Genomic DNA, 27,308 nt, shown 5'->3' with positions numbered 1-27,308 from the left:
TGTGGTGGAAGTGAGCAGAGCTATGAACAGTTACAGCAGATACAACAAATTATGAACTCACAAATGGGTAGGTCACCTTGTTTTGACATAGATCTAAATACAGTTATTTTTTGTTAGTCCATGTTTTCATTATAAAACTTTTTTTGTGACGAGGCTTGTGAATAGTCCTCCAACAGCTCTTATTTTAAGATGTATAATATCATACTGTAATAATCTCTTGTCTTTCTTTGAAGAATGACCACATATATTTTAATGTGTTATGTAAAGTATATTATTGCGACTGAAATAAACTATAAAACCACCTAATATCAAGGATATGCTGTAGGTTTTGAACAGATAAATCGGGAGTGTTTGAATAATGTGAAATCATTAATATTCATGGGGAACTAATTTTCGTAGATTTCGTGGTTGAGTCAAACTTAATCCCAACCAACAAGTAAAATTCCCATTCATTTTGAAATCCACGAATTCAAGTTGAAATCCACAAATTGCCGTTTTGACCAAAACCACGAAATTTCATGCCTACGAAATTAAATGATTTTACAGTATTAAATTTAAACTTTGCATATTTTACTGTATTTTAGGATTACCTGCAGATGGTATGATGCAGGGTCCACCACCAGGGATGGGGATGATGGGTATGCCCCCAGGGGGACCACCAATGGGTCCTAGAACACTTCTTGGTAATGCGCCTCCAGGTTTTATGCCACAGAGACCAATGGGACCAGGACCAGGACCAAACAGATTTGGACCTCCAGGTAAATTTATGATAATCACAACATGATAATAGCATAGTTACAATTTGAAAAAAAAATATAGGTATATGTTCATAGTTGGGTTGAAAATATTGAGTAGATTGTGATATGATATTGAGAAATAAATATTACAATATAAAAAAGAGCCAAACTGTGGAATGTCCTTTTTAAAGTGTGGATGAACTTATATTATATGTTGACACTATAACTAAACAAAATCTACAAGTTTGTTGACTTCCTTCTTGAATATTTGTGTATAGTTACACACTGCACTGCATGGTCTGAACTTTATTTCAAAAGCAAAAACACCTTGAAATTTATGGGCAAATAAAAGGTTTATGCTCAGTAAAAGATGTAAATAGAATATTACTCATAAATGTTAAGGTCAAAACACAAGAACATCAAGTGTGAAGAACTGCAGTGTCAGAAATGAAAACTTCTTTTGGCATATAACCACCAATACAAGTTGCTTAAAACAGTCTGTGGCATAAATCAGTCATGGGATTAAATGAAAAACATTACATATTCTTAAAGCGCATATCATCTTAAAACTAGAAGTGCTTCTTTAAAACTTTATCCATTAAATTAATAAATATGTTTTCATTAATGCAGTTGATAAGGCCAAGCTACCTCTTCAGATGGCAGATATGTAAAACTATAAACAGTTGAATATGCATATCATTGTTAATCATTCTTTGAAAATAGGTATGACACAGTACACTTCAGGGTCTGAAACATGCTTAAATAAAAAAAAAACTAAATTTACTGACGTTTATTTGTTTGACTGATCGTTTTTACTATGACATAACGTTTTATATTATTGTATCAGGTAATTGGGGTCCTCAAGGGAACATGGGTGGTCCACAGATGGGGCAACAGGGAGGCAACTTCAGAGGAGGAATGAGAGGTCAAGGTCAGGGTAGAGGTCCTCGAGGTGGCAGGGGAGGTAATTTCAGAGGTAAGTTTATGAACAACTTTTGTGATCTTTACTTATTCAAAGAAATTTTTTGTTCTGTATAAAAAATTGAAATATTTTGAAACATTTAAGAACAAATTGTAGTGCTGTAGTATTACCAGCTGAATAAGTATATAACTAGCCACAAAATATGTACTTACAGTAAGCAAGTGGCTGTTTTTTGTTATCCGCACCCCTCCCTCCCCCAACGAAAAAAATGTGGTTTTGGGGACTCTTACCATTCTCTGTACATGCATCGGTCCAGATGTAGTTTGTCCAAATGTCTGTCTGAATTTGTGTTGTGTGTCTCTCAGTATTTGACCTAGAGTCATCAAACATCATAGGAGTGTTATTATGTCTCCCACCACACAGTGGTGTGGGAGACATATTGATTTACTCCAGTCTGTGTGTGTCTGTCTGTCTGTCTGTCTGTCTGTCTGTCACAAAGCTTGCCTGCACTCTAAGTCAAACATTTCTCATCAGATCTTCATCAAACTTGAACAAAATGTGTCTGACCATAAGGCCTTGGCCAAGTTCGAAAACTAGCCAAATCGGCCCAGGCACTTCGGAATTATGGCCCTTGAATTACCGAAAAATCCTTGGAGCGCATGCACTTTTATTCACCCAAACCGTACCCAATACTACTTTTATTAGTAGTATAGGGTACGTTTTGGGTGCAAGAAAGCGCATGCACAAGTAGTATAGGGTACATTTTGGGTCCAAGAAAGCGCAGACTGACTTACTATTTAGATGATTAGGCAGTTGTGGGAGACATGCGTTTTTCTCAAAAGCATCTCTAGTTCAGTATCTGATGTTCTGCAACTAGGGTTTTGTTTGGCATTTCATTCAGCCAGACCAGGATTTTGGGCTTGGCTTAAGTTTATATTGCAGATATCTCAAAAATATTTGACTTAGGCTCATAAAACATTGGGGTTTCATTCCGTCTGACCAGTGTTATGGCCCTTGACTTTTTGAAAAATATGTACAAAGGGCTTGTAAGATTTTTACATATATTTCAAAAAGGATTGGACTTAGGGCCATGAAACCATAGAAGGGTATTATTTAGAATTTCCAGAGTAATATGAAATTTTATCTAGTCTCGCATTTTCAACAAGTAACTTATGACCTGAAATGACAGGAGATGGGCACACCAGTGTACTGTGGACACACATCTAGCTCTTTTTAACAAGTGAATGTTACGACATGACATTTAATTGCGAATACAGCTCTACATACACAGTTTTCATGTTTAGACAAGTTCGATATTTGATGAGGATTTTTTGCATTAAAAGTAAATATCTAATGATAAAATAGTTCTGTAAAAAATAAGAATAATATTTCTTGAAACAAATGCTAGAGTGGGCAATTAAAAACACTTCCTTACATGTACTTCACATGAAATATTTGTGGATTGAATTGAAAAAAAACCACAAACACCTTGGAAAACATGCATAATTTTGAAATTAACTATTTCAGTATTGTGTCGTCATTTTGCAAGCGGGAAGTGTCGAATGGGGAACAAGTGCACATTCTTACATCCAGGAATAAATGGTCCACCACTGTCAGAACAACAGATGCAGCAAATGTTGGACAATCCGGGAAATTCATGATAGTTAATGTTGGAATTATAACTGTTGGAGCAGTTTGTTACTGATGACCTATGGCTTGAAATTTGTGACAGCTAATGATGAAAAAGGCCTGGTCAGGGTTCAACATTCATACAGCTATGATATCACAATGGGAAGGGTTTTGAATTTCAGTATTGAGTTGGTATCAGACTTTATGGACTAGTCTTGAAATCCTGAATGTTCATATTTGATTAGTATTAAGTTTTGTGGTGGTGATTACATGACCAGTCTAGAGCTGTTGGACCAGTCTGGAATTGGTGGAAGAGTCTGGCATTGTTAGATCAGTCTGGAATCTTGCAAGTGTATGAGACAGTTGGGAATCTTTGTGTTAATTATTGGACCAGCCTGGCATTTCGCCAGTACAAAGAAGTGATGTTTACTATGGTAAATAAAACCATTCTGGGAAGAAGAGTTAGGATAAAAAGTGATTTTGATGCTGCCACTTGTTTATGAAAGACTTAATGAAGGAAATAAAAGGGGAGACATTTCAAGACAAAAATGAACAAAGGCAGCATTCTATGAAAAATGGTATTGGACTGGGATAGTGCCAAATGCTGCTTACTCCTGTTGACACTGGAGAGATCAAAGTAGACTCATGTGATATAAAAGTAGCTGAAAATACTGAAGAATCTTATAGGTGAAAGAAGCCAAAAAGGCATAGAAATGTGATAGCAGAGAAAAATGCCTTACATGTGAAAAGCAGCCAAAAACGTACAGAAAAAGTATAAAAAAAGTATAAATATTTATGTAGAAAAGCAGTTTTGTGGAAAAACATGATTAGACAGTTTTTTGCCATGTGGCTGGGTGTTTAGATACTGTGTTAATGCCAGAACTGAATGGAGGCAATACTTAAGCTGAAGTGTTAAATGGAAACAGTATTGTGGAATACTGGGTGAAGTTTGTCAATATGACTAAATTAAAACATGTCAGTATTTCAGTATTGACCAAGGTTGCTCAATTACATGTGGAAAAATTAGAAAAAAATGAGATATTTTGAATATAAGAAATGTTTATGTTCTGAAGTGCTTGTACATAGTTGTTGCAGAATGCAAGGTACCAGCAAGAGCCTTGAGGAGTTGTGTATATAATTGTCGATAAACTGAACTGACTCGAAAGCTCAAATGAGGAGAAGTTCAGATTTAGTTATTACTGCCAAGTTTCAGCAGAAATTGTAATGGCAGAGAGAAGCCTTTGTGATAATTTTCATTCAGATATTGTATAAATGTTATACAACCTTCAGCTGCTTGTTTTCAGTGGTTGAAATGAAATTACATTTTTGTTTCAGAAAATCATGTTTTAGTGATTTTGTTTGTTTGAAAAAGACAAAAATTTTCTTGTGCATGACATATTTTATTGAAATTAAACTATGAAGAAGTTTAGAAGTATAGAGATTGTTTTTTAATTTAGAAATAAGTACTAACTTAAAGGGAAAATGCTTTAACTTGTGGTGCAGTTTTGGTAAAATTTAGATAAGCTATGTAATGTAATACACGCAGTCTTGTCAAAGAACACAACCTCAAACAGAAACACTTGTACACATTTCTTCCATGACTTCCAGCACACAATCTTTTGGAGCCAAATATGACCATACCTTAAAGAAATTCTACATATAATGGCCAAATATGACCATGCCTGAAACAAATTATACATATAATGGCCAAATATGACCATACCTGAAACAAATTATACATATAATGGCCAAATATGACCATACCTGAAACAAATTATACATATAATGGCCAAATATGACCATACCTGAAACAAATTATACATTATAATGGCCAAATATGACCATACCTAAAAATGGCCAAATATGACCATACCTAAAAGAAATTATAAATTATAATGGCCACTGTTTTTTTTTATCAGATTACCAAACACTTGTCACTGGGATTTTCGTAAGAAAACAGTTTTGATAAGTCTGATTTATTTTTTATCTTTGTCTATCCAGCCTCTCGGATACGACTATTATAATTGCTGAGAAAGCGTTGCTGAAACAACAGAGCATTTTAAGTATCACCATATTACTAATAGATAGTTCACTTATTGTTTGAATTGCATGAACACTTGTACTGTATAAAAGCCATGATCTAACTGGAAATAGTGTTTGGATAAAGATGTGAAAAGTATAAATGTGTGAACTTATGTGAATATGATGTTTTTGTTGCATCATGACATAATCACCTGTAAAAAGGCTTTCATTTGAAGAAAAAGTTCTTTATGCAATTTTGTATACAGATATATTGTTTTGAAATGAAAAATATTTTGTAATGGGGCAAAATGCCTTGTGACGAAATGAAATAAATTGAAAAAAAAAACATTTGTGTTTATTCTGTCTTTCTCACATACATATGTTTAGGTTTTTAAAGCAAGTTTTGAGAAATAGTTTTAGTTATTGTGTTTATTTTCTAGGTTACTAATCGACACAATATTCCCTTCTTGCCACAAACTGGTTAAACTAGACACGAGGCAACTATTTAAAACGCATAACGAGGGCTCAGAGCGAAACTAATCTATCTGCTTCTATTTCTATATACACTTAGACTAGTTTCGCTCTGAGCCCTCGGTAAGCTCAGATTAAAACGTGCAGAAACGGCGTATTAATTAATTGAGCCGCGCCATGAGAAAACCAACATAGTGCGTATGCGACCAACATGGAACCAGACGCGCAATCTAGTCAGAATCCATGCTGTTCGCGAACAGTCTCTCTAATTGCAACAGGCTTTGAAAGCGAACATCGTGGATTCTGACCAGAAGCGCGGATGCGCAGGCTTGGCTGGATCCATGCTGGTCACAAACGCACTATGTTGGTTTTCTCATGGCGCGGCTCAGTTACTGATTTGTTACTCAAATATGAGATCACGGAATTAAAGGCCGCATGTATTATGTACACACTTCTGTTGGAGAAGATTTTCTGCATCTGAAAACGATGTTAGTGACTTTCCACCAAATAAACTGGAAATTTTTCTATCAAATTCTTCCTCTGGTGTGTTTTTCTCCGCCGTCACAACTGTCTGTAACATTACATAGAAACTAAAAAATGCTGTTCGTGAAACCCGTTCTGCAGTAAGAGAATTTATTTTCCCCACAATTTGTAAAAAGAGTCCATATAAACTTTTAGCCTCAATCATTCTACTATTTTCAAGTGCTGGGGAAAAACCCGCTGCCTTAGAAAATTAGTAATAATTACTATATGTAACAGAGGTCACCTCAAAATTGAAGACTACACAGCATAATTCCAGTTTTCTTGAAATGCCGCGAAGACGTTCCAACCATTGTATGGGTTGATATGTATGATAACTTAACAAGGTTTGATAAATTTTATAGCCATTCAACATAGGACAAAAAAGCGTAGACGTTTGTCGTGGACTTATTATTGATAAAATTAAATGTTCTTTTGAGACGAGACACTAGATTTCGGCTAAAACGATATTTCTTTAAAACTGAAGTTTGATCATATGAACTGAAAAACATTTCTTAAACAACGGGTTTTAAAAAAGCGAAATCAAGAAAAGTATATGCCCCTGGCCGCCTCGGTAATAAAAGCTTCAACCACGGAGGAATTAATTTTTAACTGGCGTTAAATATAGTTTTATACTTAAGGTAGTCCATCTATGTACTCTATTACAAACTCTTCAGTTTTGAATGGAAAAAAAATAGTAAAAACGACTAATTTTCATTTTTTCCGTAACATAATCCGTCAGAAACTTACTAAGTTTCAAAGCCTTAACAGTATAGCAATATTTCCCTACAATCTAAGTTGTTGTTGTCGAACGATCTGGAGGTCTTTGCATTTAAAGATATAAACATTTATTTTTCAAACAATTATTTTACTAGATTATTATAATGAAGAGTCTTGATCGTCAACGCAAGATATTATATAAGCAATTTTGGGTAGGCATAAGCGGTGCATTTCGATAACAGATTAGCGTAAAATTCTTAATTTACGTCTACGCTATTTTAGACCAGCCTCATACATATTTCATGAAAATTATGGCATAGCATTGTTGTTTTAAACTATGTAGGCCTATATGACAAAAGTCCAAAGTTGAAACAGAAACTGAAGTGATCATAGGAGATTCTTTCTAGTGTACTTACGCCGTCAAAAGCGTCAATTAAAGCTCCACCCAAATAAATTAAAATATAACTAAACTTCCTTGTGTTATTATGAAGATAAATAATATTAATAGATCACTTCTGCACAAGTGTTAATAGATTGACTTGTTTTCGGTCGAGTTGGCAAGTAGAAATTATAATGATATCCAAATTTCAGCTGTTTGTACGTGCTTAGAACAGGTACGGAAACTTCCCCGCTTACATCAAAAGATTACATATGAGTGTCGCGTAAACGCGCCGGGTTCTCAGCTTGTTTCCCGTCTAGTTACTTCAGTAAACTGAACACAACCCAGAGCCCGTGAGTGCTGTTGAAACCAGTACGTCCCTTCGCTTCACGTCGCTATTACATTTATGGCCAAAAATAGCATTAACCTTTTTTTCTCAGCCAAAGGAGAACTTGGCAGCTCCCCTACCTCAACTCCAATCCTGTATAATTTTTAAGTAAAGGTCTAAGAATTGACCTGTTTCATGCCTGAACTTCAGCACTAAAGTTCGACATTTATTCTTTTTCTATTATCAGCTGATATGCAATAAAAGCAAAAACAAAACAACAACAAACAAAACACACACGCGCGTGCGCGCACAAACAAAAACAATGTCCTATAATGTTTCCAAACATCGTGTCAGGTCATGCAGTCGTAACGCCGAAAAGCAGATTTCTCCCGGTTACTACTCTTGTTTTCCAAATTGATTGATGTTATCATTAAAAAAATTTTTTAATGAAATTCCATTTTTAGAAAACACCCAATAAATATATGGGACGCCAAGATAACAGAAACTTATATATGAACCTCAGTACCTCTCTTGCTCAGTTGAAATGAATAAATGTTCCCAGTAAACACAGTTTAGCGCGTTTACATAGCTCAAAGTAAATCAATGTGCACATCAATTCATATTATTTGCGCCGAGAAAATCATCCGGCGAGCTCAACGATTGAAATCAAGGCAGGTTTAAACCTATTGATCCTCGGTCGGAGGAATCTGGATTTGAACTTCTCTGCAGTTCGTTTAAATGCTCGGTTAATTTTATGCTGATTATATAGAGGATAATTGTTGGTTTCGGTGTAATATCACGTTATAATTTCACCGAGTGGGCACCAAAAGTGATATTTTCACGAGTGGCGCAGCCACGAGTGAAAATAACAACTTTTGGTGTTCACGAGTGAAATTACCGTGATATTACATCGATACCAACAATTTTTCTGTTTATTTTATGTCTAAAACTCTACTTTTGTTGCGTTTATTTCAATAAAATGTCAAAACTTGCGGGAAATTTTATGAGGAAGCATCGCAAAGATGACGTCATTTTAACGACGTCATCGTCATATTGTTTCCGGCTTTCAGTACGCTCGGTAAACTTTTTGACGCTAATCCGGGTATCAGATTAGATAATTTTCACTGAGTTTCAGTGAGTTTATCAGGATATAATTCACCGTTATATTTCGATAAACCACCGAAAAACATAAAATAATCTCTGTTTAACTTATGCGCGCATCAATTGATTAGCTCGTCTCTGTATATGGACAGATGTGCGCATTACTAGAAATTGATATCATTCAACCGAGCATAAAAATAATTAAAGAGAGGTTCAAATCATTTAGAGTGCACTTTAAATTTATTCTCGGTTGAATTCCTTTATGTATTCGTCAATAACAGTAGCAATAATGTTTTAATTTAATCAATTAGAGAGCTCTTTAAACGGATCGATGCGAGCATTAATTGTAAAGCTCTCTGAAATATATTTTGTGCGCGCATTTATTTATAGCAGGGAGGCTCAAATTGAATTAAACGGTAAGCCGAATTATTTATAACTCCTGGTAATGCACAGATAAGAACATACATCTTTAAGCACTTCGATACAATAAAGTACATTATATGTAGATATTTATAGTTAACTGCACCTAATTTCACCATCCGAAAAATGTACAGAATTTATTTTTGACAGAGTATTTGGCCGAAAAAAAAAACCATTTGTGGAAGAGAGATATCTCCGCTAAGATTTTCAAGATTTTATTTATAACTAGGCCCATACGGGCATCAGCATTATAATGACAACAAAATTAACAAAACAAACACTAATACATAAAATAAAACAGTTGTTTTACGGTCATAATAGATCTAATACAAATATTTCGCAAGCTATAAATATAGAAGACGGTGTACATTTAGAATCAACCAGGTTTAAACAGTGTTTTAACTGGCCAGCAAATAACTGCCAGTGACAAAACCTATCCCTACTAAATTACTAAAACGTTATTACATGCTCACAGGAGAATCATGCATAATTACTACAGCTGGATTAGAGCAGAGCCTTTATTTGGTCGCAGGTTGAAACAACTATAAAGATCAAACCAAGATTTTTGGTATATTCTGTACTTAAATTTGTTAACAAACATAAAACCCTACAGAATTCCACTGCCTTCATGCATTAGTCTCAAAGTACATAACAAATGTTTAGAAATATTGAAAAATCAAAAACAACAATTGAAGGACTGAGCTATCATCTGATGATCCACAAAGATAGGACCGGGACTGAGGAACATTTGGAAATAGGTTTTTGCCCTTGAGTCTGTATTTCAATGGAAAGTATCTGCACATGTTCGTTTGATTTTTAAAAGAAAAATAAACGTTGAAATCTACTAAGTATCGTAGAGTTGTAGCTTTGAAACTTTATACACTTGATAGCAGGCGTGAATGTAGCCCAAAAACCATGACTACGACTGCTACTATAGTATTCTAGAATATTGCCACGATTTTGGCCCCTTTATGTTCTTAGAAAATTGGAAGTTATAGCTTTGAAACAATGTGCACCTGTTTAGTATCTTTATATTAATATAGGTCAAGAACCATAACTCTCTCTCTCTAAAAACTGAGAACATTGGTATTTCTTGGTTATTTTCTTCGTTCAGGTAAAACTTTCTTAAATAATATGGCTTTTTAACAATACATTTTTTTTCATTATCATTAGATGTATTAGAAGGCCAAAAACTTTTTTCTTGCACATCACAGACGAGCGAATATACCCGCAGGCGGTGCTCCTGTTAAATTTGATATTCCCCGATTATTTCACGCACACATTCTTATGGGAAAAAAAAAGAAGCCAGAAATCTCGTATAAACTGTTCGTGTGTACTGAAATTTACCGTATATGATATTGCAAATGATTTTCTGTAACATTATGGGACTCCAGAGATAAAATGGAGGGAACGTGAGAACCATAGGAAGGGAGGTGACGCGATCCAGAACTTTGAACGAAGTCTAATTGAGGGAATGCGAGAACAGACAGAGGGGGCGATATCCAATGGAGAGGAAGAAATACGAGGCCCAATAGAGCGGGTGGGATCAAATGGAGGGGCGAGGTCCAATGGAGGGAGGTGATATTCAATGGATGAGGGATTTGTCATGTAATGCACAGGAAGACATGAGTCATTTTCGAACTGTCTATATTTGGAAAATAAAAAAATACGTAATTGTTTACTTAGTCTTATCACAGGTTTGAAATTCAAACAAGGAAATGGTTACAATATTCGATATTTATTCTGCACATTTATCGATTGCGTAAAATGTATAGCTCGTTTATATTGAAGTTTGAGTCATAAATGCGACAAAAAAGGTTTAAAATTTTGATCAAACCGCGTTCTATCTGAAAAATTACAAAATTTAAAAAATGACATTGTATAAAATTATAGATATATGCTCATAGAAAATTATAGATATATGCTCATAGACAATACATTTGTACTGTATACGTATTTAGTTTGGTAGATACTTTATTTGGCGGTGTTTAAAAATTGATTTATTAGCGCCGATTAAGTATTATAAGAATTTGTTGAATAAACTTGAAACTTGAAAGTGTACGAATCAGTGTTCCAGAAAAATGGAGGGGAACAATCATTTGGACGACTCTAGCTTCTCTCGCCCACCGTCTCGAAAATAGTGTCCCGGATACGGATACGTCATAATGTATCTCGGTGCTTTTTTTTTTTTTTTTTGCAATGTTTATTGATTAAATGAACGATAAAAAACCATTATACAAGAAGCCTGAAAACAAGCATTTATAAATTAACTAATTTGTGACTTTCTTCTATCATTGTTAATATTAATGTTAAGTTGGCCTAGTATTCTGGTCTGATTTACAAATACGAAAGAAAAACAGTTATTTTGAAACCTCATATTTCATTAACTGTCAATATTAACCAAACGACCGCAGGCAGGAGGCAAAATATTTCACGATTTATAAATAGTTAGTTAGTTATTGGTTTATCGATTCCCCCTTATGAACCCCGGAAGCGTTGTACGTAACTGCAGTAGTTCAACATGACCGAACGCCGGTAGTGGGCAGTTTATTTGTCGATTGCTTTGAAAGTACAGAACACAGATTCTTCGAATTTGTTTTATTTTAAAGCTGAATTCTTACTTTATGATTGTTAAAGATTTGAAGTCAATTCAATTAGCGGAAAGGACAAAATTTAGCGACCACACCCTCATAGATAGAAACAAAAAATACTGTTTTGTATCTGTTACGCGGAGTTTTCGAAGCTCACGTGACTATTCATAAAACTATGTCGTTTATATTAGAAACAGTTGTCTTACTGAATAACAACAAACAAACATGATTGCATTTCAAAGTTATAATATAAATCATACAGCTGATAAAATGTCAGATTTGTTCTATCTGTAGTTACGTTACAAATACACGTATTATTTTATAAATATATATAGCGTAAGTTAGGATACTATTAAATAAAGATTTTCGCTTTACTTTGGCCGAAAGCTTGGGTGACAAAGTTTCATTGAACTTATACTCAAATGTAATTAAATAACAAGATATATCTTTAGATCATAACCATCTTCAATACTAATTATAACTAACTTGATTAGTCATTGAGCAGGCTTTGATAGTCAGCATATTTCCATGTTGATATTTGATAGTTATTTATTTTCCTGATTACAAACAACTGAGTGAATATTCCGTACTGTCGCATGCAGATCCCATATAAACCTGTTATATAAAGTATCCCGGAACAAAGAAATAGGCAGGGGAGAACGGATTTCTCATATAATATTAACAACTATACAGTGTACTAACAGTGTACGTGTAATAACAGAGTACATTAAACAGAAGATGAACTTAATCAATTAGATCTAATTCAAAGGAATACTGTATTTCAATAGTATATGCATAATTATAAGACTCCTGTCAACCACGTGTGCATATTACATGAAGGATTACAAAACAAAAGAAACTAATCCCTTATTTTAACTGTGTTCTTTGATTGATATGGAGATGCGGGTGCGTAGAGTGGGCTGGTGTGTATTACGGTTTCTTCTACTCCACGTTCCGAAAAATGTAAACGTCAACATGCGCCAGCGTTAATGGATTGTGACGTACAGGTTGCAGGAGCGTGTTGACAGTTGACCTACATTCACGCATGTAACGTATAGTTTGATATAGACTACTCAATGTATATACTAAACGAGGCGAGGAATGCACCGTGGATGTATTGTTGAACGTTTAACTGTTGGAAGTTTATGTATTTAATGAAACCGATGCTGAACGGATTACGAAAGTGTCAAATTGAAAATCAATGTGTTCAGATTATGTTTTCATGGATTTAAAACACAAAGGAATGGTAAAGTTCTGGAGTTTGAAGAACGCGATACATAGCACTTCAAATAATTCATTAAAACACGTATATTTCGTAACAATTTGTGTTTAAAACAGTGTAGAGTACCGATTTATGAGTGGATTTTATATACTAGACATACAGTTGTCACCGATTTTAATACATTAATGTATTAATTTAAAAGTTTAAAAGTTAAGTATTATACTGAAATGTGTATGCAAGCGCGTGACGTGTTGACTAATTTAATCAAAATACAATCATGTAAAACGCATAATGTGTAAAATCAGCCAAATGAGATATGGAAATAAATATCAAAATGAACAATGAATTGTTTCGAATTTGACTATTTTGTACAAACAGATATGTTCTTGTCAAGTTTTGAGTGTGGTTGAAGATACTAATTGTTACAAAGTTTTTTTTTCATTTTATTAAGTGTTATTTTGAAGGCGAAAGAAAATATTTAAAAGGATTCTAAGCCTACCCGTGCATGACAAAAAGCAGTGGTTAAAGTTACAGGTCCAATTCAAACCTCCAACTTCAATGAACTGGATCCGAACATTTGTGCCACCCGAAAAGCAAAGGACCCTCCCAACGCTATGTTCGGTACCGGACTAAGGGAAGACAGCGTGCTTAAACCATGTGACACAAATGAAAGAACTAACCAATGGTCTGGATATAATGTTTTCAAATGCCGGGGCTCCACGACGATATAAGGTTATATATTTAGTTTGGTTGTTAATATTATTTCTGGGGAAAGCTAAGATCTGTGCAGGCGTGGCTCTAGATGACTTCTACCCATTCGATATTGACGGTCAGGACAACAAAACAGAATACAAGGACGACGGTGGATCAGAACTTATTCAGCTTGACGTAGATTTTCCATTTTTCAACTACACATATTCAAGTCTTTACGTAAGTATATAAAAAACGAAATACATTACCACCGAATTTTTAGCTTTTTTTTTCATTGATATTCATGTTAGTTATGCCGTAACTCATAACTTTTGAATAACTTTGAGGAAAGGCTTGGTCATTTGTAGAGAAAGGATCGAATCACTAAATGTTTCTAACAAGTATCATAGTGCTTGTATGGCTGGTAATTAATTTAATAAGCATATAAATAAAGCTTTTTGCATATTTATTGTTCTGCTTTGAAAAGTCACAAAAATGGAACTTATCCACAATTAAGCACACTTTATATACGAAAATGCTGCAATAGGGTTCTTGGCTTTTCTCAAGAAGGTGTTAATTCATTTTCAAGCTAAAATCACCGGTCAAGTAATATATAGGCATGTACTGTAATTGTAACTTTGAGAAGGATATAGACACGAAACAGAATGTTGTTCAAAAATACACAATTGTATATTATAAACTGAATACTACTGTATCCGTTGTCTTTACGTGAAACCCGTGCCCCCTGAAGACCCCATGCACACCCAACTCATACCAAAGATATGATTGTATTTGAAAACAAGGGTGAGAAAAAACAGACGTGAGCTAGAGACATAGCATGCATTTCAAGATCTACAAAATCTAGCAAAAGAATGCATTAATACGTTAGAGCATGCTACAACAGCGTGTTTATAGCGTACACACAAAATGCAGTGATAGTAAATTTAGTAGGAAAATAGCAAATTATTGTAATAAGCAGTCATAATTCATTTGCCAGGGTGGTACGCGAGTAATAATTTACGTCATAGGAACGTCTAATGCAAAAAGAGCAGACCTGAAGTTCTTTGTCGCTGGCTGGCGTACTGTTTTAATAGGCGTTCCCAAGTCGGGGAAAATTCTATGAATATAACACGGACGAATGTCCCGATTAATTAATATCCGTTAAAGGTTGAGAGATGTGCCAAGTGTTCGTTCAAAAGCAATATACTTACTCAGTTTAAAAACGTGCACATTCTTTATCAATTAAACCATGAATTTCGTAAAATGAAAATTTTAAGTGGACCATGCATTCATAAAAGGGACATTTTAAGTGTTTTAGTTCCAAAAAGATAGGCTGGCGTATATTCAAGTAGCCTGCAATCAATATGAGAAGTTTATCCCAGAGTTCAGTCTTCACCGAAACATCGGCTGATATGGTATTTTAGTATTTGCGTTAAATACATATAATTAGGCTATAGACTTTTGATAAATATAAATGAGATTTTTTAATAAAAAATAACGTTTTAAATTTTAGTTAATCTTACAATCCACATTTTTTATGTAAAACGTTTGAATATTAATATGTTATTAATGTGTTATTTTAATTCCTGATCAAAAGATAGTGTTTGCAAATGAAATATCGTTTCAAAAGCGTCTAACAACTCGTCAAAATCCACTTATTTTTACAAAATTTCAGCGTTCTTTTCAGGCGTGATGTCATTTTAGGTATTAATAGCTTTCACAGTCCCATGTTTATCAAAATCAAAGTAAGTATTAAAGCAACTATATATAGCCCATTTCGTTTCGTGTGACAGAAACAGTCTGATTATGCACAATTATACAGTACTTGCAGGTATAAAACATGTCCTGTTTTGACCTGATCATAATTTATTACCACTTTTTTCGACGCCCTCTGAATGTTAACTGGGCGGTCAGTTTGCCAATTAACGTTCCTTTCACACATAACACTTTACGTCGATTATACTCGTATTTACGTCAGGTAATGGCGTGTAAAAATAGCGCAAATGTCGCTGAAGTCCAAGACACTTTCAAAGTCCATTGCAAACAAAGCGAGCGAGATTTTGTATTTTCTTTGGATGGTACCTTTTGTTTCTTTGATTATTAGCTGGAAACTGTTCTAACGAATTTTAAAATTAAAGTTACATGAAACGTATTTACGCTGCGATAAGTGATAAATGCCTGTTTTGCATAAGGGTACGTTCACTCCTTCAAACCGTTATTTTCAGTGTGCAACACTAAACATTTTTATTTTCTTCCACAAATGTAATGGTTAGGTGAGGGAAATTCGTTTTAAATGCATGGGACGTTGGGGCAGGGACTTTTCCTCTTTTGTTTTAGGAATGATTAACACTGGCAGTTACTACTGTTGTATTAATAATGCAGAACTGAGAAAATTATATTGCAAATGAAATGGAAAAACTCTCCTTTCAAACAATTTGGTCTGGACCCAAGCTTTTCATATAATATTTATGTTTCGTTAATGTGAATTTACAGTGTTACGCCCAAAACGTTTTTGATCATATTATATCACACACCCATCGTATAAAATAAGCTATTGTCTTTACCGTCTACTGTAATAGAATAATTGCATAGACATGAATAAACAAACATCTGTTTTATATTTTTTTCTTGTTTTGAGTTTCTGTAATATTTATTATAAGTAAAAGGTGGTGAGGGCGTGAAATGATTGTTCTGTATATTATTGTTTAATGTAATTCGCTAACATTTGCCTGCACCATGCATAATTATCGTCATCATTTTCGTTCTCTTATCAACTTCATCATCATTAACATCAATATCATTGTCATCATTATCACAATCAGCATCATAATAATCATCATCATCATCATCACTATCATCAGCAGCAACAACAACAGCAGCAGCAGCAGCAGCGACAGAAGCAGCAGTAGTAGCCACATAGTGCGTTGTCGCATTTAAAGGACTAAATAATTCACTGAAATGTTTTTACAAAATAAATCTTACTTTATGATTTTCAAAGGTACATTTTAAAGTGTGAAAGATTGAAAGGCATTAATATAAAATGCACCACATACAGAATACATAGATGAGCCGCGCCATGAGAAAACCAACATAGTGGGTTTGCGACCAGCATGGATCCAGACCAGCCTGCGCATCCGCGCAGTCTGGTCAGGATCCATGCTGTTCGCTAACAGTTTCTCTAATTGCAATAGGCTTTGAAAGCGAACAGCATGGATCCTGACCAGACTGCGCGGATGCGCAGGCTGGTCTGGATCCATGCTGGTCGAAACCCACTATGTTGGTTTTCTCACGGCGCGGCTCTAATGATGCTTGTGGCAAATTATTTTAGTATTCATCTTTTTACTAATATTCTATCTGTGTGTTATAATTTATTCAATGCAGTTGACTTCTGTATGCTTTTGGCAACAGTAGTTAGTTATTTTGAAAGGGCGCATTAGGGTTAAGGACATTGTTGACTTGAGAAACAAAACGTTTGCATAATGTTAAGAGTACACTTCCTGTCGATGTTTCCTGGTCGAGTTTTATTGAAGGTTAAAGTAATAGCAGAACCGCCCACATCACATTGTCTCCTTTGGTATGTCTAAATAATGAGTTCTGTTGGATAGTGGATATTTAGTCTAATGGTGAGGTGCGGACTGCACAGTGTTGAGGTCTCGAGTTTGGTACATAGCGAGGCCACAGTTCAGAGTATTTTGACGTGTATTTAGGAAACGGGCACGTTAAGTCTCGTGCTTATTTGATATGCTGGAAGAAAATCGGGGCACGTGACACATATTTCTACAGGGAAGTCTAGAGAAAACATGTAAAAATATTTTATACTCAGGCTTCCGTGTATATTCCACTTCTTATATTTTAAAACAGAAAATATGGCATACATAAGATTGCAGCACTTTATGCATCAACATATGTTACTTAATAATAATACATCGTCAAGATAAATAAACATGTAGTCATTTCAGTTTGTAGGAAACACATTTCAGTAGGATAATAAATTGTTCATCTGCTGTTAACAGGAATTCGCTAAGTCGCGCTGCTTCATACAAAAGATACAGCCGTTTCCAAAATCGGGCCCTGCTGGCAAATGAAATGTCGGGACCATATCTTTGATAGGGTTTGAACTAGAGTTAGAAATGGGATAAGATTTGAACTAGTGACATCTGGGGTTATTAACATTTTGCCGGTTGCGGCGAGTTTGGGATAGAAAATATTTCTGAATGTATGCCTAAAAGTCCTATTTTTTCTGTAGTTTCGGAAACTGCAGGAAAACAATCCCACGAATATTATTGAAAAGAAATGTGCATGTGTGTTTGTTACTTCAAAGCCGAAAATGTGTTCTATCTACGTGTGATTCCCATATAACCGTTTATCGACCATAAATGACTGTAATCAATTTATGTATCTCTTTGTTTTTCCTTTTCACATGTATAACAAGCCTTTGTATTGTATTGTCTTTAGATAACGTTATCTGAATATCAATTTTGATACAAGGATTTTATTATAAAATATTGATTGGATACGTCTTTATTTGAGGGAACGCCTAAAATTCAAACAAAGTATGATAGGTAGACCATATCAGATCCCACACCACTGAACATCAATAAAGGATCTTTATAAATACATTAATTGCTTAAAGAACTCCGTTTATAATTTACACTATAGAAGTTATCAATATTTCAAACTCTTAGCGGTCAAACTTCCGACCATATTTTCATCGGACGCGAACTCGATCGTCTGACAGCGGAACCTTTTTATTTTAAGATTTGTTATCTTACACCTTTTTTACATAATTATTTAGAACATTTCTTATAGTGACGTGTATGTGTATTGGGTGGTGATGTCATTGTCGTCTTCTACGTTTGTTTATTGTATGAGAAATTACTGATTGTTGTCGAAGTTTTTTTGAAGGAACTGTCAATTTCTTTCCGTCCTTCATGTTTATTTCTGACATTTGAGGGAAATGTCAGTTTTCTTGACATGTTGTACTTCACGTTTGTTTCATATTGGGGAATTGTCAGTTCATGCCGTCATTCACGTTTATTTCATGTAAGGGAAATGTCAGTTTCTTGTCGTCCTTCACGTTTGTTTAATGTGAGGGAAATGTCAATATGTTCGTTTCATTCGAAGGAAATGTCAGTTTCTTTTTTTCATCCACGTTTGTTTCATTTGAGGGAAATGTCAGTTTCTATATAGTCGTCATTCACGTTTGTTTTATATGAGGGAAATGTCAGTTTCTGGTCGGCATTCACGTTTGTTTCATATGAGGGAAATGTCAGTTTCTGGTCGTCATACACGTCTGTTTCATATGAGGGAAATGTCAGTTTCTTGTCGTCATACACGTTTGTTTCGTATAAGGGAAATATCGTCAGTTTCTGGTCGTCATTCACGTTTGTTTCATATGAGGGAAATGTCAGTTTATTGTCGTTCGACACTTTTGTTTCATATGAGGGAAATGTCAATTTCTGGTCGTCATTCACGTTTGTTTCATATGAGGGAAATATCAGTTTCTGGTCTTCATACACGTTTGTTTCATATGAGGGAAATGTCAGTTTCTTGTCGTCATACACGTTTGTTTCGTATAAGGGAAATATCGTCAGTTACTGGTCGTCATTCACGTTTGTTTCATATGAGGGAAATGTCAGTTTATTGTCGTTCGACACTTTTGTTTCATATGAGGGAAATGTCAGTTTCTGGCCGTCATACACGTTTGTTTCATATGAGGGAAATGTCAGTTTCTGGCCGTTATACACGTTTGTTTCATTTGAGGAAAATGTCAGTTTCTTTCCGCCATACACGTTTGTTTCATATGAGGGAAATGTCAGTTTCTTGTCGCCATTCACGTTTGTTTCATATGAGGGAAATGTCAGTTTCTTGTCGTCATTCACGTTTGTTTCATATGAGGGAAATGTTAGTTTCTTGTTGTCATACACGTTTGTTTCATATGAGGGAAATGTCAGTTTCTGGTCGTCATTCACGTTTGTTTCATATGAGGGTAATGTCAGATTTTCTGGTCGTCATTCACGTTTGTTTTATATGAGGTAAATGTCAGTTTCTTTTCGCCATACACGTCTGTTTCATATGAGGGAAATGTCAGTTTCTTTTCGCCATACACGTTTATTTTATATGAGGGAAATGTCAGTTTCTAGTCGTCATTCACGTTTGTTTCATACGAGGTAAATGTCAGTTTCTTGTCGTCATACACGTTTGTTTCATATGAGGGAAATGTCAATTTCTGGTCGTCATTCACGTTTGTTTCATATGAGGGAAATGTCAGTTTCTTGTCGTCATTCACGTTTGTTTCATATGAGGGAAATGTCAGTTTTTCTGGTCGTCATACACCTTTGTTTCATATTAGGGAAATGTCAGTTTCTGGTCGTCATTCACGTTTGTTTCATATGAAGGAAATGTCAGTTTCCGGTCGTCATACACGTTTGTTTCATATGAGGGAAATGTCAGTTTATTGTCGTTCGACACTTTTGTTTCATGGAAGGAAATATCAGTTTCTTGTCATCTTAAGCGTTTGGTTCTATGTCAGATTCCGGCCTTACTAAACTTTTATTTTATGTGAGAGAAATGTTAGTGTCTTCTCGTCTTCCAAGATATGTTTTATTTGAGATAAATGTCAGTTTCTGACCAGTCGTTCTCCATGCCTTTTATATGTTGGTTCTTCAAATTTCAAGTGGTATTTTAGTAGATCTTTTACTTTTTTAATTTCAGTTGCAGCTAATTTCAATTTTTAAAACTGCACTAGCGTAACTGTACCTGGGGCGAGAATTTAAGGCCCAATTTTGAAAAAAAACGAAGATTTTTTTTGTAAGCTCAGTAGGTATATTTAATTTATTCAGATTATCAGACAATTTGGACAGTAGGCTTAATCGAATCAAGTTGTTGATTTGTTTGTACGGAAAATGTGAATGTGTCTGTTTGATAACGTGTTTGTACCGTGTAAACTGCAGACACACCCAGCTATAAACTACAAAATCATCAAACTGGATGTAGATAAAAAGCCCAGGTCGGAATGAGTTATGTGTGCACAGCCTGTTAGCTTTTACAATGAATACCCAATAGAAAGTAAGTAAATCAGAGAAAATCAGTTCTGTGCTAACACGTTATACAATTTTGGACTTTTCACAGTTCTGTCCGATTGACGTTATAAAATGTTGAAGTTGCCTTCATTCTGCCCTCAGACATCAGACACACAGCTACGGACTTTCTACAGTTCCGTCCTTTGACGTTAAAAAGTTGACGTATTACAGTTATCTTGAATTATCAAATTTTCACAGTTCTTCTTTTCACGTTGTGGAGTTGTAATCTTCAAAAGAAATGTACGACCTTTATATTTATTCATATTACTCGTAACTTTTTCAAAGGTCTACAACTTCGTTTAGGGTAAGAATATATAAATTTTGATTGGTCAGTTTGGTTAATAATTTTACGCGTTTGTCAACGTCATAAATGAGGGGCCATTCAGTTTAACCAAAGGGCCAAGGCCACTTATAATAACGTTTTACGGCATAATGTGCTACAGGAAGTAAACATGCATAGACGTCACGCTCAAGTGTTTGTTTGAAAATTTCATCTTATTTGGATAATGATAACACATTTCTTATCTGCGCACGAAAAAAAACGCGCACATGCACATGCACACTCACAAAGATTGTCTTTTTTTAAGTACTAAAATGTATTGTTTTTTTCCAATCGTTAGTTTTATGATGCAAGTATATACAGTGTTAGATCCTCTCATATTATCTAGTATTCCGCAAATCAAAAAACCAACATTTTTTAATAAAAATGAGAATTCTTTAACACGTAGTAATATTTGTGAACACTGAGAAGCAGTACAAACTTTGAGAGAGGCCAGATAGATACAAAACATTTCTTATATACACGTGAGATTTCATGAGATCTCGTGGGAGTATACCGGAAAATAATTCCACTGCAAGAATTTCACAGCATGGAATTTCTTATGTCTGTTTAATCAGCAGGGACCTTGCTTCAAGTGAATTATTCTGGCACACGTTCCCGTCCAATTTTAAATATCATTAAAAGTTTTGGTATTTTTAAAGATTTGATATATTTTGCACCAAGTAACTGTTAATATTTTAACCGTAGCAGCTGTTAAAATATAAATCCCGTGATTCGTCTAGAAAGAAAATGCTTTGATTTCGATATAATATTGTTTTTACAGTTTTCACATAAGCAAAAATGCACTTCTGTCACTGAGGATTCAGTTTCTTTTTAATTTTAAATCAAAATTATAAAAGACATAATAAACCTATTTTTAACTAAATGATAACAAAGGGATAAATATAAATGTATATACGGGAAAATATAAACTCTCTCTCTCTCTCTCTCTGTCTGTCTGTCTTTAAAAAAAAAAAAAAAAAAAAAAAAAAAAAAAAAAAAAAAAAAACGAAAACAATATTGCATAAGAAAAATGACGTGCGCATTTGGTCAGTTCAGTTGTGACGCCGAGATTTTTGAAGCAGGCCACATTAGTGGAGAACGCGAGTTCAAATCCTGTCACCGGCTGCTAATGTTTCAGACTATTTCTTACAAAATTTCATTGTGAAACTTAACCTTTAGCTCAACACGTGTATAACACCAGACACGTGTTTCAAGAGCCTCACAAAAATAAATTCAGCTACTGTGTTTTTAGTCCAACCAACAGGTCCTTAAATTAGAATCAGTTTTAGTTGCGTTCATTTACCTGCACGATCTGGTGCGGTGATTAATACCTCACCGTCTATCGAATTATAACAATAATTATACATACATTCACAGCGGATAACTTTAGCACCAAAATGTGCAAACGCTCGGGGACTGTCATAAATTACCACGGCCGAGGTGAGACTTTCATACACAGCTTCCGCCAATATTTCAGTTCGAGTGCGAGTTTCAGTTAATCATACGACTGCAAACGGAAAATGTGCATGCAGTGTTTAGCCCTACCTCCGTGAACCATCCGGGAAAAACCGTCTATTACAAATATTCAGTGGTGCGAAATAGACAACTCAATTTCGTTTCTTGTTCTACCGTATCGGCTTGAAGGTGAAAAATCCAGTATTTTGCTTTTCCGATTAAAGCTTTTAGGTGCAAACATTTTACCTGTATGATTTACAAACACGGTATCGTAACGAGAGAAAGGACAAAAGTGTTCAAGCCCAAAACTAATATTTGACAAACAATGTAACATGCACATCTAAAACTGTTTTAATAACTGCAGATGGTATCAAAATGGACATAAGAATTTTAAAATATGTAAATAAAAATATTCATTTATTATAAATCATATTTTAGTTGAAATTTCGAAAGTTATTCGTCGCTAGTTGATTTGAAAATTGCAAAACTATCTTGTTTGCTTCACGGAACACCCAGATATATACCTCATTTACATCACAGTTTGTCAAGCAGTGGCTTACAAACATTTTTTGCATGTCATTTATTAACTTTTGACAGTACTTCTTTTGTAAATTAAATTCAGAATTTGTTAATTTCTTAATTACGAAGTCAAGAAAATGTTCCTCATCACATATATTATGAGACGGAGCTGTTTCGTTTTTGCAGTTAAAATGACATGTTGGACATAAAAGCGTGAAAGTACTTGGGTCTTGTCTTGCCGTCAGAATAATTCATCTCGTTTCTAATTTATTACACGAGATTTGATACTTCGAAATTTTTTACATTACCAGATTTTTTTTATCCAAAAGTTTTGCACAGTGACAATCCACAGACATCCGGAGTCTTAAGGTACGTATTGTGCTGAAAAATTCAAGAAAGAAAGGACGGAACTTCAACCGCCATAGGAACGCGTAGTACGTCAACGTCATGTTTATTATATACGACTGCTTTTTCTTGCATACCAGACGGGGATTTCCAGTATTTTCACCGGTGCTGGAAAACTCCATCTTACGCCCCTTGGTGTAAGATGTCTCTGGTGCCGTAAATGACGTATTACGAAGTACATATATGTAGAAGATTTGACCAACGTCTCCTATACTTAATATCACCAAATTTATGTAACGGCTTTATTTCACTTCCGCGACGTCAAACATGTGATCAACATGAATTCTCTAAGAAAATCTGAATATACTAGCTTTTGTCTCTATGAATTGATTTGAAAAATGTAGAAATATTATTATTAAATATAAGTTTAGTAGGGGTCACATGCAGGTAGCGCTTATGAAAAAAGTATAGTAGGAAATGTTTATACTGACGACTTGTAATGGACATTTCCCACTCTCTGTTTGGTGTTTAATTTTTAGAATACAAATCCAAACGAACCTCCAAACAAAAAATGAAAGGAATGAGAAATAGTAATAGATATGATGTATGATAAAAGTTGACATAACTCGTGTTAAAATGGTGTGAAAGTCGCTTCACCGTAACAGCCTTTAGGGAGGGAGGGGAGCATCTTCATTTAAATTTATAAAATGTATATGAGCCGCGCCATGAGAAAACCAACATAGTGTGTTTGCGACCAGCATGGATCCAGACCAGCCTGCGCATCCGCGCAGTCTGATCAGGATCCATGCTGTTCGCTAACGGTTTCTCTAAATGCAATAGGCATTGAAAGCGAACAGTATGGATCCTGACCAGACTGCGCGGATGCGCAGGCTGGTCTGGATCCATGCTGGTCGCAAACCCACTATGTTGGTTTTCTCATGGCGCGGCTCATATCACAGTAGACATAGAGATTTATGTTCACGCGAGTTAACTATGATTTTTTTTTATCATCAGTATAATTTCATAATAAAGTTTCTGCGTAAGAGTTTTATATCGACGTGATTGCTTTATTTGTATATTACAGATTTTTGGTATGATTAACTGAAAAGTGTTGAAGCGTATTGCATAATTCACGTTTTTTGAGGGTATTTTGAGATTTAAAGGCTTATGTTATATTTTATCATCTTGTCATTTTTCTCTCCGTATAAACAGATCATAATTTAATATCTTCAAAATGGCAATACTGTGTTGACATACTCCGGAATTTTGTGGTAATCCTGCTTCTATAGTTTTCACTGGCGTCATGACGAAGCGCATTTTTCTTCCCGTCACTAGCTGACGACGTTTAATTCAAGGAATCTCTTTAATTGCTAATAAGATTATTCAAATCGCAAATTCAGTGGTTGTAAACGTCTCCGCCTTGACAATGTCGAGGACATACATGACACTGTCCCAGAGTGAGCTGCGGTATCTGGGACATACATGACACTGTCACAGAGTGAGCTGCGGTATCTGGGACATACATGACACTGTCCCAGAGTGAGCTGCGGTATCTGTTTGACAGTTTTCTGGATGCTTTAATGTGTGGGTTGAGAATGTGTATAATTCCCTCCCTTGGCGTGTTTATATGCCAACAATTAACCTAGATTTCTGGTATTTTGTTAGTACACTATGTCTAACAATCTGCTTGTTAATTTTCTATTTGACGGCTCAGTATCAACTGATGGTACGTTGTTATTACAAATTACTGTTTATTGGGGGGAACATTCGCCACGCGATCCTGTCACCTTGCCATTTTATCATAACAATTGGGGCGTGTTCGACGACTGGCCTTGCAAACAGTGCCTATTTACTGCGGAATCCAGTAACTGATTGGTGTACGTATGTAAATAATCTCTGAATGCTCTAGTGAAATAGATATAAGACGGGTATATTTTTTGCTGGCCTTTAATATGCTTGAATAATAACCCTCCATTCGCTTTTATCTGTCTTTGAGAAGTTTCAGTATATTTTTGCAAATCAAGATATCCTCGAGCACTCGGCATTTCCCCCTAAAGACTCGACTTGTCTCGAGCGTTCGACTTACTACAGCCCTCCGCAAATAATTTCAGATACCCGAAAACATTGTTGTTTTTTTGGTTTGTAATGTTTTGCTAGAAAATACTTTCTATGTCCTTTTGGATTCTATTAAAAAATCCATTGGACTTTATCTATAGAAAACACAGTCAGCTTGTTTTCTTTAGCAAAAACAAATTAGTAATTTTCAGGACACGGTTTTCCTAAATAACGTGTACTATCTAATATTTATACCTAAATGTTTAAATTCGATCCTGAAGAATTCTAATTGATTTCCAAGTTATTTAACAGCTGCAGTACTGTATTGTTCCCTTTTATGCCCGCTCATTTTTGCGGAGGGTTGGGGCATAAAGCGTTTCCGCTCTCCGTACTTCCGTACGTACTTCCAGAAATCTTGCGTGTCCAACTCCTTCCACACTACTAGCCTGATTTGCTTCAAACTTTCACAGACAAACAAACTTGATGTGCAGATAACCATAAAGGAAGGAACTTTCGCTATGACTATTTTCACCACCCTTTAATAGATCTTGTGTGTCCAACTCCTCAAACACTATTGAAAGGGTATGCTTGAAAGTTTCACAGATGAAGGACCTTGATGTGAAGATGACCATAAATAAAGTACTTTTTTCTGTGGCTATTTTTTTTCTAGAATTATGGTCCATTCTTAATTTCACAAAATAGGTCATAGTGAAGAAATTCATTGAGTTCAACTCCTCATACACTTCTTGAAGGAATGGATTCAGAGTTTCTCAGATGCACAGCCTTATCTGAATATGACCATAAAGGATGGGCTGTGAGCCTGTGACCATTTTGACCAGTGTTATGGCCCTTTGTTAATTTCACTATATAGGGTATACTGAAGATATTTTGCATGTTCAACTCCTCATATTCTTTGAAGGAATGGGTTCCAAGTTGCTTAGGTGAAGAACCTAGATATGAAATTGCACAGTGTGTTGTGGCATCTGTGTCCTATGGACACAATTCTAGTTAACCGTATTACGCTTTTCTATGTATGATTAAATAATTTGAAAACCTGTAAATACAGAGTTTTCAAGTACGACAAGACCTTATTTGAGCCGTGCCATGGGAAACCCAACATAGTCAGGATCCATGCTGTTCGCCTTTAAAGCCCATTGGAATTTGAGAAACTGTTAGTGAACAGCATGGATCTTGACCAGACTGCGCGGATGCGCAGGCTGGTCTGGATCCATGCTGGTCGCATACCCACTATGTTGGTTTTCCCATGGCATGGCTCATTTATCGAAAGCGTTTCAGTAAGAGAGTGGTGTGCTTATTAGAACATAGTTGTTTTCTGCACGAATGGGGGTACGCGTTAAATTTGTTTCACATATCTTGCAACTTGAATAAAATTTATCTTGTAATTTAGTTAATTTATATTGGAGAACTTGGTTACACCTTTAGTTTTTGTTTAAGTGTTTTAGTCTTCTGATAAAACCATTAGAAAATTTAGTGTTTTATGTCCTCGAGGTTATTTCTGCACTTTAAATCACATGTTTGAAAAAAAAAAAACAACATGTGTTTTTAGTTCTCTTCTAAACATTTTTGTAATAAAAAGAAAAAGGCCTTTGTTGCGTTTTTCATTTTCGGCGCAGAATGGCTGAAGTCTCTGAGTTTATTGCCCGTCGCTCGGAGTTCATAGAAGCCGCGGAAGATCCGTTGTTCAATGAGGTGTCTTCCCGTACTTATCATTGTGTATAAAATTCTTCTTAAAGGTTATCCGTAAAATTTTGAATTGAC

The 27,308-nt window shown here is 35.1% G+C and overlaps 2 protein-coding genes across 3 annotated transcripts in view; both read left to right on the top strand.

Annotated features, from left to right (window-relative positions):
• LOC123549952 (serine/threonine-protein phosphatase 1 regulatory subunit 10-like) overlaps window positions 1–4,659 on the top strand; it is an 88,435-nt gene extending 83,776 nt beyond the window's left edge. For both annotated transcript variants that reach the window (XM_045338404.2, XM_045338397.2), the window contains 4 exons: window positions 1–67; window positions 585–758; window positions 1,585–1,713; window positions 3,187–4,659. In XM_045338404.2, coding sequence (XP_045194339.2) covers window positions 1–67; window positions 585–758; window positions 1,585–1,713; window positions 3,187–3,320 — 504 coding nt within the window. In that variant the 3' untranslated portion in view covers window positions 3,321–4,659. The remainder of the gene's footprint in view (window positions 68–584; window positions 759–1,584; window positions 1,714–3,186) is intronic.
• An 8,249-nt stretch (window positions 4,660–12,908) lies between these two features.
• The window catches only part of LOC123549941 (sushi domain-containing protein 2-like), a 57,780-nt gene continuing 43,380 nt past the window's right edge, over window positions 12,909–27,308 (top strand). The window contains exon 1 of the mRNA XM_045338386.2: window positions 12,909–13,991. Within this exon, the coding sequence (XP_045194321.2) occupies window positions 13,728–13,991 (264 nt within the window). The 5' untranslated portion in view covers window positions 12,909–13,727. The remainder of the gene's footprint in view (window positions 13,992–27,308) is intronic.

The sequence above is a fragment of the Mercenaria mercenaria genome, chromosome 15, assembly GCF_021730395.1.
Source record: "Mercenaria mercenaria strain notata chromosome 15, MADL_Memer_1, whole genome shotgun sequence".
NCBI classification, from domain to species: domain Eukaryota; kingdom Metazoa; phylum Mollusca; class Bivalvia; order Venerida; family Veneridae; genus Mercenaria; species Mercenaria mercenaria.
The sequence above is the reverse complement of the archived record's forward strand: the minus strand, read 5'-3'. Positions and strand labels throughout refer to the sequence as shown.